This window comes from Callithrix jacchus, chromosome 4 (genome assembly GCF_049354715.1).
Source record: "Callithrix jacchus isolate 240 chromosome 4, calJac240_pri, whole genome shotgun sequence".
Taxonomy (NCBI): domain Eukaryota; kingdom Metazoa; phylum Chordata; class Mammalia; order Primates; family Cebidae; genus Callithrix; species Callithrix jacchus.
The window spans coordinates 113,967,700-113,981,333 of record NC_133505.1 but is presented as its reverse complement, the minus strand read 5'-3'; the positions used below and the strand labels follow the sequence as shown (position 1 = coordinate 113,981,333).

The window sequence follows — 13,634 nt, the reverse complement described above, 5'->3', positions numbered from 1 at the left end:
ATTGGTGGTGATATTCCCTTTATCGTTTTTTATTGCATCTATTTGGTTATTCTCTCTTTTCTTTTCTATTAATCCGGCTAGTGGTCTGTCTATTTTGTTGATCTTTTCAAAAAACCAGCTCCTGGATTAATTGATTTTTTGAAGGGTTTTTTTTATGTCTCTATCTCCTTCATTTCTGCTCTAATCTTAGTTATTTCTTGTCTTCTGCTAGCTTTTGAGTTTTTTTGATCTTGCTCCTCTAGCTCTTTCAATTTTGATGTTAGGGTATTGATTTCAGATCTTTCCTTGCTTCTCATGTGGGCATTTATTGCTATAAATTTCCCTCTAGACACTGCTTTGAATGTGTCCCAGAGATTCTAGTACATTGCATCCTCATTCTCTTTGATTTTGAAGAATATCTTTATTTCTGCATTTATTTCCTTGTTATCCAGTTCACATTCAGGAGGCAGTTGTTCAGTTTCCATGAAGCTTTGCGGTTTTGAGTTAGTTTCTTAATCCTGAGATCTAATTCGATTGCACTGTGGTCTGAGAGACTGTTATGATTTCCATTCTTTTGCATTTGCTGAGGAGCGATTTACTTCCAATTATATGGTCGGTTTTAGGGCAAGTGCAATGTGGTGCTGAGAAGAATGTATATTCTGTGGCTTTGGGGTAGAGAGTTCTGTAGATGTCTATTAGGTCTGCTTGTTCCAATTCTGCGTTCATGTCCTGGATATCCTTGTTGATTTTCTGTCTTGTAGATCTGTCTAATATTGACAGTGGAGTGTTAGTCTCCCATTATTATTGTGTGAGAGTAATGACCTCTTTGTAGGTCATTAAGAACTTGCTTTATGTATCTGGGTGCTCCTGTAGTGGGTGCATATATATTTAGGATACTTAGCTCTTCTTGTTGTATTGATCCTTTCACCATTATGTAATGCCCTTCTTTGTCTCTTTTGATCTTTTTTGGTTTAAAGTTCATTTTACCAGAGAATGGGATTGCAACCCCTGCTTTTTTTTGCTCTCCATTTGCTTGGTAGATCTTCTTCCATCCCTTTATTTTGAGTCTCTGTGTGTGAGATGGGTCTCCTGAATACAGCATACCAATGGGTCTTGACTTTTTACCCAGTTTGCCAGTCTGTGTCTTTTGATTGGGGCATTTAGGCCATTTACATTTAACGTTAATATTGTTATGTGTGAATTTGATCCTGCCATTTTGTTACTGGTTATTTGTTTTGCCCGTTGGTCAATGCAATTTCTTCATTGTGTCATTGGTCTTTACCATTCGGTTCATTTTTGCAGTGGCTGGTACTGGATTTTTTTTTTTTTTTTTTTTTTTTTGCCGGTTTAGTGCTTCCTTCAGGAGCTCTTAAAGGGCAGGCCTGGTGGTGACGAAATATATCAGTAATTGCTTGTCCGTAAAGGATTTTATTTCTCTTTCACTTATGAAGCTTAGTTTGGCTGGATATGAAATTCTGGGTTGAAAGTTCTTTTCTTTAAGGATGTTGAATATTGGCCCCCCCCTTTCTTCTGGTTTGTAGGGTTTCTGCCAAGAGATCCGCTGTGAGTCAGATGGGCTTCCCTTTGTGGGTGACCTGACCTTTCTCTCTGGCTGCTGTTAGCATTTTTTCCTTCATTTCAACTAGGATGAATCTGAGGATTATGTGCCTTGGGGTTGCTCTTCTTGAGGAGTATCTTTGTGGTGTTCTTTGTATTTCCTGTATTTGAATGTTGGCCTGCTTTGCTAGGTTGGGGAAGTTCTACTGGTTAAAATTCCCGAAGAGTGTTTTCCAGCTTGGATTCAGTTTCCCCATCCTCTTCAGGTACACCAATCAAGCATATATTAGGTCTTTTCACATAATCCCATATTTCTTGGAGCCTTTGTTCATTTCTTTTCACTTTTTTCTCTAATCTTGCCTTCTCTTTTTGTTTCATTGAGTTGATCTTCAATCTCTGATATCCTTTCTTCTGCTTGATCAATTTGTCTATTGAAACTTGTGTATGCTTCACGAAGTTTTCGTTCTGTGTTTTTCAGCTCCATCAAGTCGTTTATGTTCTTCTCTAGGCTGGTTATTCTCGATAGCATTTCGTCTAATCTTTTTTCAAGGTTCTTAGTTTCTTTGTATTGGATTAGAACATGTTCTTTTAGCTCGGAGAAGTTTGTTATTACCTATTTTCTGAAGCCTGCTTTTGATAGCTTGTCAAAATCATTCTCTGACCTGTTCTGTTCCCTTGCTGGTGAGGCGTTGTGATCTCTCTGGGGAGGAGAGGCGTTCTGGACTTTGTTTTCATCTTTTTTGTGCTGGTTTCTTCCCATCTTTGTGGATTTATCTCTCTTTGATCTTTGAAGTTGGTGATTTCAGGTGGGATCTCTGAGGGGACGTCCTTCCTGTTAAAGTTGGGATTATTTCTCCTGAATGAAACTTTTTTTATTTTGAGACAGAGTCTCATTCCGTCACAAGGCACCAGGCTGGAGTGCAGTGGCGTGACCTTGGCTCACTGCAACCTCCACCTCTTGGGTTCAAGCAGTTCTCCTGCCTCAGCTTCCTGAGTAGCTGGGACTACAGGCACGAGCCACCACGCCCAGCTAATTTTTTTTTTTTTTTTTTTTTTTTTTGTATTTTTAGTAGAGACGGGGTTTCACCATGTTGTCCAGGATAGTCTCGATCTCTTGACCTGGTGATCTGCCCGCCTCAGCGTCCCAAAGAGCTGGGATTACAGGCGTGAGCCACCGCGCCCGGCTGACTTTTTTTTTTTTTTTTTAATGCGGGTGTCAGTGTGCTGCTTGGGACTGTCCACTGCCTGCCTGTGAAGGCGCTGCTGGGCTGCCTCGGTTTCAGCCAGGCTGCTGTTTATTCTTCGCCTGGTTTCTGCATATGCCAGTGGGAGTAGCCCCGCCTACCCAATGGCGGGCTTCTTTCCCTCCGTCGAGTCCCGCTGCTCCCAGATGGAGCTCCGTCTGATGTGTTAACTGTGAAACTCTCCCAGGAGAGGGATTCTGCTTGCTGGATCTTGTTGGGGTGGGGCCTTTCTGGCCGTATCTCCCTCCCTGCTTTCAACTCTCCCTTATGTGGGTCAGGCAGTTCCTTCTCGCAAGCTTTCTTGTTGTTAGTCCAAGTCTCCCCGCTGGTCTGCGCTGACAAGGCACCGATCTGGCAGGTGCTGCGGGCTGTACCCGGGTCTGCAACTTGGGTCGGTTCTCAGCCAGGTGGTGTTTTTCTGGGCTATGTGCTGCCGAAGTCACACGGAGTGAAGTGCTGTATCTAAATCTGAGTACCAAGGAGGTGAAGCCCCTCTATCCTATGTGCCAAATACATTTTCCAGGTGGGGCAGTGCCTCGCCTCACCTTGCCTTGGCTCACCCCCTTTGGGCTGCTTTCACTGGCTTTTTTTGGGTTAATCCTGCCATTCAACCAGTCCCTTTGAAACGAATACTGTACCTTGTTCGGAGATACAAATATCACTCTGGTTCTGTGTCTCAGTTGCTGGGAGCTGAGCTCTGGAGAAGCTCCCTTTCTGCCATCTTGGTCCCTGCCCCCAACCAGGATTTTTTTTTTTAACCCAGCTCTTTTTTCTGTTCCTAATTTTTTGGAGTTCATCTGGAAATGCCAAGCTGGGTAAAATCATGGGCAGTAGAAAGTATAAATAGGCTCTTACATTCTGAGATATTCTTTTCAAAGCGTATAAAGTATTTAATGTATTGATTTTTGATTTGGCTGCCCAAGTTCCTTCCACTACTACTTTGTGGCTTTTGCTTATTATTAGGTAAGATTACTAAGATTATTTGCTACATACTAGTGCAATAGTTACATAAATTTAGAATAATGCTTGTTACTTAAGGTAAGTCAGGGGTTTTTAATATGAAGGCCAATCAATAGGCTTTAAGGAGCTATTGAAATCGCCAAAATTGTATATGAAATGCTTTTAGACAATGGATCTACAAATGTTAAGAACAGCTTATTCTTTCGGTAAATATTCATTTGAACATCTATTCTGTACCAAGCACTTTGTCAGCTAAGAGAGGCGAAAATTATGTTCTCCCTAGTTCTTTCTGATTATTTATACTCTTCTTCTTCTTTTTTTTTTTCTTTCCAGGAAAAACAAGAATGGTGGTGGCTTTACATTGCAGATAGGAAAGAGCAGACATTGATATCCATGCCATATCATGTGTGTACACTAAAAGATACAGAAGAGGTAATTACCAAACCACATTATTTCAGTATTTAACAAAGCACAACTTACCACCATCATGCTGCTTCATTAATCTTTTTTTAAAAAGCAGTTGATCATATTTGGTGGATTGTATTCTATTCATTGCCTGCATTTTATAACTGTTCTCTGAATGTTTTGGGGGTAAGCTCATTGGAAATTTATAAATAATTGTTATAGGTAGCCAACTTAGTCAGTGTTTTAAAAACTTGTTCTCAGCTTGTTTTGGGAGTCTTCACTGTTAGTATCTAAGAATATGTGCCATTCCTCCTCCTCCTCTCCAGAATTTAGTGATACAATTTTTGTTCTTATCGTATTAGTGCTAAGTATTATATCTTTTGTCTTAAAAAAAAAAATCTAGGAACTGATAGTGTGGATTTTTTGAGTGAAATTTTTGATGGGCCAGAAGCTCTGTATGTTTGTAGATATTTATTTATTTATTTCTCTATAGAAAGAATGAATGTCTAAACATGCCCATTGCCTCTTAGCATGTCAGACATTTTGAATATCATTGCTAGCTGGAAAGGTGAAAAACAGCTTCTTAGATCTTAGTGTTATTTTTTCCTCTGATTTTTTTTTTTGGAGACAGGATCTCACTCTGTCACCCATGCTGGAGTGCAGTGGTGCAATCTTGGCTCTCTGCACCCTCTGCCTCCCAGACTCAAGTTATTCTCCCACCTCAGACTCCCAAGTAGCTGGGACTACATACGTGTACCACCATGCCTGGCTAATTTTTTGTATTTTTTTATAGAGACAGGGTTTACCCATGTTGCCCAGGCTAGTCTCAAACTCCTGAGCTCAAGAGATCCACCCTCTTTGGCCTCCCAAAGTGCTGGGATTATAGGCATGAGCCACTGTGCATGGCCTCTCTGATCTTTTAAGTTTTAAAACCTATTGAAAAGTTATAAGCACAGTATCATGAAACCTCCTTGGATTCCCACCTATATTTACTAGTTGTTTACATTTAGCCATTATTTGTTTTATTTTTCTCTCACTATATGTGTACATACAAAACATGCACGTGTGTATGTATATTTTCCCCTGAGCCATTTGAGGTACTTGTAGACATCATGACATGACACCCCTAACTACTTGACATGTATCCCTTAGGAACTAGGACCTTTGGCTGGGCATGGTGGCTCACATCTGTAATCCTAGCACTTTGGGAGGCTGAGGTGGCTGGATCATGTAAGCCCAGGAATTCAGGAGCAGCCTGGGCAACATGGCGAGACCCTGTCTCTTAAAAAAAAAAAACAACAAACCAGGACCTTCTCCATAGGCCCACTACAAAGATTATACTCAGGAAATGTAACCCTGATATGGGATAATTATCTAATATGCAGTCTGTATTCAGACTGCAAAAACAATTCCACTAATATCTGTTACAGTTTTTTTTAAAGTCAGGAGCTAATCAAGGATCACACATTGTAGCTGGGCATGGTGGCTCACACCTGTAGTCCCAACCTAACTCAGGAGGCTGAGGCAGGAGGATCACTCGAGCTCATGAAGTTGAGGCTTAAGTGAGCCATGATCACACTCCTGTACTTCAGTCTGGGCAACAGAGTGAGACCCTGTACTGAAAGAAAGAAAAAGGTGATTTTACATTTATTTAGTCTTGAATACTTTCTTGTACTTGTTCTGTTTTAATCTTTCCCTGCCACTGATATTTTTTATGACTCTAGGCAAGGTATTTTGTAGAATATCATTTAATATGAATTTGTCTCATTGGTTACTGATTATTATGTCCATCTTACATGTTTTTGGCAAGCACCCTATGTTAGTGATGTACTTCTTAGTGCATTATGTCAGAGGTACAGTAAATCACTTTGCCCTCTGTTCATGATATTAAGATTGCTCATTTAGTTAAGGTTTTTCTCTATTGTAGAGGTATTTTTCTCCCCCTTTAATCTGTGGGTTGATATTTAGGCCATGTTTGAATATCCTATTCTCCAACAGTGTTTTACCTATTCATTTAAAGCATATATTGATGACGCTTGTCTGAATCAGTTTTTATTCTGCTCATTCTATTCAGTGTAGTTTTTATTTCTCTGAAGAGTGAAACTTAACACCTTCCTTGTGTTTGAGTCATCTTTTTTTATGTGTCTGTTTGTGACCATTGTTCACTTTGGGGGCCGGGTGAGGTGGCTAACGCCTGTAATTCAAGCACTTTGGAGGCCAAGGTGGGTGGATCACCTGAGGTCGGGAGTTCAAGACCAGCCTGACCAACATGGTGAAACCCCGTCTTTATTTAAAAAATAATAATAATAATTGATTTTTTTAAAGTTATTAAAGTTTTTTAATAAAAAAAGTAAAAAATTAGTTTGGCATTTTTTTTTTTTATTTAAGAAATTATTAGCCCTTTGTGATATATGTTGTAAATGTATCTCCCCAGTTTGTTTTACTATTCTGGTTGTTTCTACCAGACAGAAATATAAACAGCTATTTGTTCATCCATTTTCTTACTTATTTTTTGTAGTATGATTTAAAGAGTCTTTTATAATTTCTAGGTTTGTGTTACAGTTAGTCCAAACTGAGATTAAAGAAAAAGATTCCTTTGTGATTTTTTCTAGTTTTTAAAAACTGGCATATTTTAATATTTAATCTTGCCTATAAAATATGGATTTTGGAGATTGGAAGCAAATCACCAGAGCATTCAAATGTCATTTAAAAAAAATTGTTCTTTTTTTTCCACTTCCAGTTGTCCAAGTGGAATAGAAATTCTTTTACTCTTTGTATTACAGTTCGTGATTTGTTGATTAATAAAATATCTTTTTGACCTTTGGCATTGGGTATTTATTCTAGAAATAAGAAAATTTGGTGAGAAGTGTCTCCTATCTAGTGAAGTCTGTTGTTTTATTCCAACATTTCATTGTTTATTCTTGTGTATCTACTAAATTTCTTCAGGGTGATAGCAAAGAATTTGATTGCTTTAAGTATTGCTTTCTTGAATTGTAGAGATACAAATTAACGTCATCAGTTATACATAATTTGATTTCGTCTTTGTGAGGTATTTATAATATGTTCACTTTTTTATTATTTATAAAGACTTTAATAACATTTGTTAGGACTTTCTATGTCATCTAAGTAAACACCTAGCTGTTAAATACTGTAGTTTGGGAATTTTAGGGAGTGAGCTGTTTCCTCCCCAAAATACAGATTTTTAAGTGCTGATTTTATCTTCTAGGTAGAGCTGAAATTTCCTGCACCAGGAAAGCCAGGAAATTATCAGTATACTGTGTTTCTGAGATCAGACTCCTATATGGGTTTGGATCAGATTAAACCACTGAAGGTAAGAAAAATGACTCTTCAGTAAATAATAGTTTTCTGTATAAGTGTTTAATGCACTAGGAAAACATTTCTAGTTTTGAAATGTAGAGTCATGGAAGGAAAAAGAAGTCATCTCATACTTTATATGTGATACACTTGATGGACTACTCTTGCAATAATAAACTTAAGGTTTTAGGTTTTAAGGAATATAACAATTTAGAACATTGAAATTTAAATTACTTTAGGGATACATTTTAATGTGCTGTAACTTTATAAGGCCTGCAAATGGGTTCTGTTTTCTTTAGAAAAGCATATATATATATTTACCACAGATTCTATTTGGAGTGTTTATTATTTCTGAAACGAATTTATTTTCATCATATTTGATCAGATACTTTCTGTATCATTTGCAGCACACTCTAATCTTTGTTTAGCAATTCACTTGAGCTTTTTGATAAAAGGTGTCCTATTAGAGAGATGGTGCTAAAAGTATTATTGCACTATAAAGGGTAGAAGTAGCCAGTAAAGGCGAAACTTTTTTTCCGTGAGGGTTCCATATTTCTTTTATTAACTATGGAATTTTACATCACAAGTCCTGAGACTGCAAAATATCTCGGATTTTTCTTCCTTCAGCAGAAAGCTTCTATTAAGATACGATTCAGTGTCCTTGCTCAAGAATCACAATTATTTTATGCCACAGAACTACACTCATAAGAGGTATAACATACAGAATCAAAATACCAAACTTGTATTAGAAATTTTATTACAGTCACATATTGTTAGATTTCGTTGTTTATTTCTGGGATGAAGTGTCTATTCTAAATGAATAAGTTGAATTTAGAATTATATCCATAAAAATCTATTTCTTTATAATTGCTGTGGTCAAAGAAAACCTTTTATTTACCAGGATTTCTTCCATTACTTCTCCCCAAATTTCTGATGTCTGTATTTAATTCTTCTTTCTAGTTGGAAGTTCATGAGGCTAAGCCTGTGCCAGAAAATCACCCACAGTGGGATACAGCAATAGAGGGGGATGATGACCAGGAGGACAGTGAGGGCTTTGAAGATAGCTTTGAGGAAGAAGAGGAGGAAGAAGATGATGATGACTAAGCAGTACTATAAATGGACCACAGTGTTTGCAGATATTTGCAATTTGTTGCTATTTTGGAAGTGTAAAATAAACCAGAAACCGTACAGAACTGATGTTGAGGGAGGTGTAGTTTTTTTACTCTAGAAATGGGTGCATAATATAACTAGATAGTGGCGGTGCCTTGGTACAACCTGAAAAATGTTAGGCTTGTTGAAACCTTTCAAGTATGGGCTGGTGCATTTATTTTATCTGCAATGAAAATAAATCCTTTGTTATTATAACTGTCCAGAAGTGTGGGCTATGTATTACCTGATCAATCTATGGTCCTAGTAAAAGTAAAGATACGAGACACAGTTTATAAACGAGCGACTTTTCTTTGTTCAGCTTTAGTTTTAGCAAACATTAAAGTATGTTAAACACCACAAATATGTTTTAAGTAACATTGCTCAAGTTTATAATCTCTTGATCAACTCTATTATTGACATTTTGCAGTGATACAAGACTGTAACGGCTCCATTCATAAATTTAAACTTTTATTTTTACTTATCTTGGTCATAAGTTGGCATTCTCTCACATTCCACATGATACAGAGGGCTACGTTTTGGAATTTTCCTTTTCTTAATTGCCCAGAGTTATCAGACAGATTATAAAAATGGCTTTTAATGGCTTAAAACATTTCTAAACCTCTGTTTAGCAGATCAATGCAGGATCTAATTCTTTTGATAAGCTGTAGGTCTAAAAGTGATAGTGGGACCGTATGTTTTCTCATACTGGTGGCTTATGTTATTAAACCTTTTTTTAAAAAGGTTCACTATAAAAGCTGAACTACATCCTTAGTTTTCAGTCTACCTGACTATCAGAAGCTTTTTAAGGAAAGTAAGTATAACATGCAAAGGAAGCTTTTTTTGTATTCATTTTGGACTTCTGTCAATAAAAATAGAACTTTGTTGACTCGTTTTATGTTTCAATGGTGTGTGTCTTTTTACTGTCAGAGAAAGGATATAAATAGGGTGATCCACTCCTTTATTTTTCAACTAAAAATGGAATAATATTGTACATTACTGCTAAAGTGACTGCTATTTCTGTATGCTACAGAAAAACCCAGGAGTGAGAGGGATTTCCCCTCATAGTACAGCTGGAAGGATAGTGCTTATAAAGAGTAGAGATGTGTACATGATGAATCATTGAGGGAGGGTGAATATTTTTATTCCTAGGTATGGAGGAAGCATAAGTCTGTAGTATTATAAAACTGATTGTAATAATCCTCTCCTATCAAAATCACTGTAGGCCAGAATATTGTTGGAATACTACAATTTGCAAAGTTGTTTACTTAAAAGGTTGCCACTTTCAGTGCAGAATTACCACTGATATCTTGTGACTGCAGTAGTTGGAAATAAAAGTTGAAAATTACCAAAACCATGAATGGTTTTTTTGGTTCTAAATGTAGGATGTAGTATTTCCTATCAAATGGTCAAAGGAGTTTTTTTCACTGTAACCTCAGTCACCAGTTTAGTGAGACCCTTTCTTGGCAGGCAGTAGGCAGTGTCACTGAGGATTTTTTTCATTTACTTCATTGTATAAGTAAGAGGGTGGGTTTAATTTTCAAATCAGGTTTTGCTGTGAAGCACCAGTGTCTTGAGGCAGCTACTGATTACCTAAATGTGTTGGGGTGGGGGGGGTGAGCCAGCTGATGTCAAGTGAAAGGAGGGATTAGAGAAAACAGGTGTGGCATGAAGGCAAGGAAAGTGAGCAGACAAGACACAACAATGTGTAGAATGCGTATTTCCTAGTTTTCTTGAAAGATTTCAGGAAAAATACTTCTTTTCTAGTGGCTACTTTGCCTTAAAGAGGCTTTATAAGTTCATTCACATAGCTGGCTTCTCTCTGGCTTAAGACTCTGGAGAGGATGATAACCTAGTAAACCACCACAGTGCTTAAAAAAACAACCATCACCAGAAAATTCCACCAGTTTGTTTTCCTTTTCTCTATGTGTATATACTTCCCAACCAAGTAAAATAAATTTTCCTCTAGTGAGTACTTTAGGTAACCTCTTTCCATATTGCAGTAGTGAAAGAACTGAGCCTTCTGTTGACAGTTCTTATCTCTCCAGCAAGTCACTAAACTCCACGTCCCTTTTTTCCTCTCAAATGAGAATAACAAACTACTCACCCTAGTTTGCATTTAATCTAATGGAAATTTGCATGAAGTTTCAATTTTCTTCTATAAAAAAAAATACCCTCTGCTGTGCTTCTCCCAGCTTGCACTGAAAGCTGGAAAAGGACAGGCCCATCCAGCTGTAGTGTTCCATCATGTGCCTGGGAAGCACAGGCCTGGTGGAAGCAGAGGGGTGTGGATGTCAGCTGATATGGAAGCAGGAGGGGAGAGATACAAGGAGGCTCTCTGGGCACGTTATTTTTGACCACAAGCTTTATTGTTTGCTTCCGCCAATTCAAACCATATACTAGAATGTTCTGTAGTCGCAATTGTTATTTCAAATGTAATTTGGCACCTTATATAATTTTTGAGGGGTTATCATTCATCATGTATTTATTGAGTTTCTATGTGCCAGGCTCTGTGATTGGATACTGGAACTATCAAAATGAAAAAAATTAGCGTTAAGAACTGGCTCGCAGGTATTAGATCAGGTAGATGAGTGGCAATTCATTTAATTCCATTTGCCTTGGCTATTGTTTGGAATACCATTTTTTTTAAGTCTGTAGGCAGAAGAATTATATCTTTAGGGGCTATTTAATTTGCTGGCTTTTTTTCTCTCTCTTTTTCTTTTTGAGACAGAGTCTCACTCCATCACTCAGGCTGGAGTGCAGTGGTGTGATCTAAGCTCACTGCAACCTCCACCTCCCAGCTTCAAGCTATTCTCCTGCCTCAACCTCCTGAGTAGCTGGGACTATAGGTGCATGCCACCACACCCAGCTAATTTTTGCATTTTTAGTAGAGACGGGATTTTGCCATGTCCAGGCTGGTCTCGAACTCCTGACCTCAAGTGATCAGCCCTCCTCAGTCTTCCAAAGTGCTGGGATTACAGGCATGAGCCACTGTGCCTAGCCTGTTGAGTTTTTTTGGGGGGGTAAAAAAAGGCAAATCATCATTCTTTGCTTTTAAATGTTTCTTTTAAACAATTTTCCCACAAATAGTCTGATTCAACTCCATGAGATCCCCTATTTCATCTGCCTTACAGTGAAATAACTATTGGTGAACCATAACATGACGTTTTACCAGCTGTGTAGTGATTAGTCCAAAAATGTCTCAAGAAGTTAGCACCAAGCATTCTCATCCATTTAAACTTGATGCTAGGGCTATTTTGCAAAACTTAAAAGATGTGATCTTGTACCTATTTCTGTAACCTAAGCTGAAAACCCAAATAACAATCATTGACATACTTTAGGGCTATTGTTTCAGGTGGGAGTATATACATCCCAGGGGTGTGGAGACGATCAGTCCATTGAAGAAGTGTTAAAATGATTATTTGTATTTAATCTCATCCTTTTAAATTTCTATTTTTATGTGTTTTATAATGTACATAATATATTGTACAATTGTACACTTCTATTATTTATAAATAAATATACATTTATTGGTGCATTATATATTTTTTTCTGATTTGGGTGCATGATGGAAACATTTGGGCACCACTGCTTTGTGGTATTGATAGGGTGACATTTGACACTCACCATTTGAGATCACAGAGTGATGTACTCTGGTGTTGGAGGGTTGGCATTCACTGAGTCCAGCCCTCCTGTAGCTCCCAAGGGCAAAGTGAGACTTTCGAGTTAGAGCTGAGTAGGTCTGGAGGTGGGATTGATAGGCAAGGGGAGGGTTCTGCACAGCGGTTGTCTGTAGAATGCAGGTGGTACAGGTGTGGGGCAGTAGTGCTGGGGCCGACTTGCTGAGACCTGGAGCAAATCACAGCCTATTAAATCAGTGACTGCGGCAAATGAAAGGTGCGCGTGGGAAGGACTCGTCACTCTGTTCAGCATGAGGTTGTTCGGTGTTAACCTATCAGCCTGGGTACACAGAGGGAGCTGTATGCTTCTTACCTTAGAGAAACACCTGAGGTTTACACTTTAACATCTGAATAATAGCAGCAATGGACTTGTGTGATCAGATTCCACAAAGTGTTAACTTCAAGCTGTTTCTCTGTATTTTCCAGCCTTGTTCCGGTAGAGGGCGGTAGGGCTGTAATTTTCTTTAACAAAGAATGGTGTGTTTACTTTGAGACTAAAAACCATGATTAAAGAAATGCCTTGTGATTTATTACTATCTGCACCTTCTGGGATTACCTCCTTTTGATCTTTTATGTTTCCCCCAACCTTTGTCTTCCTCACATGTGTCCTTTGTTATTTATTAATTATTTTTTTAGAGGCAGGGTCATGCTCTGTCACCCAGGTAGGAGTAAGGTGGTGCAATTATAGCTCACTGCTGCCTCAACTCCTGGGATCAAGTGATTCTCCAATGTCAGCCTCTTCCGAAGTAGCTGGGACCACAGGTACTAACCTGGCTAGTTGTATTTATTTTTAGAGACGGGGTCTTGCTATGTTGCCCAGGCTGGCCTCGAACTCCTAGCCTCAACCCTTGGCCTCCCAAAGTATTGGAACTATAGGCATGAACCACCACCCCTGGCTATGTGTCCTTTAACCCATTAAATTTACTGTCTGGAAACATTAAGCCCCTTTGCAACCAACTCCAAAAGACAATCCTATATGTATTCATTGTGCTGGAATTGTATTTCTTTGCTTGAGAGGAGTGGACAATCAAATAGGGCATGGAAATTCCTTAACTCTACAAAATCTAATTGTTTGCCTGATTGGTGTCAACTATTAAGAGTCCAAAGTTTTTACATGCAAGCTAACAAGTTAACCTGCCAGTGTCATGGATGCTGACAGAACACAGAAGACAGAGGCATAGCAGGCGGCATGAGCTTCATGTTCCCCATCTGTTCCTGTTGTCCTCCAAGTTCATATGGAGGTGATGCGGAGTGGCCAGGCCGATGCTGTTCATATCACAGCTGAGGAACTCCAAGCTTGGGAGACCTCATGCTGTCAAGGGCCTGCAAGCAAACCTATCTGATCTTA

The 13,634-nt window shown here is 38.5% G+C and overlaps 1 protein-coding gene across 3 annotated transcripts in view; it reads left to right on the top strand.

Annotated features, from left to right (window-relative positions):
• Positions 1-12,147, top strand: part of SEC63 (SEC63 protein translocation regulator) — an 86,946-nt gene extending 74,799 nt beyond the window's left edge. For all 3 annotated transcript variants that reach the window (XM_008994864.5, XM_008994863.5, XM_002747048.6), the window contains 3 exons: positions 4,074-4,172; positions 7,372-7,476; positions 8,421-12,147. In XM_008994864.5, coding sequence (XP_008993112.1) covers positions 4,074-4,172; positions 7,372-7,476; positions 8,421-8,564 — 348 coding nt within the window. In that variant the 3' untranslated portion in view covers positions 8,565-12,147. The remainder of the gene's footprint in view (positions 1-4,073; positions 4,173-7,371; positions 7,477-8,420) is intronic.
• Positions 12,148-13,634: the final 1,487 nt, after the last annotated feature.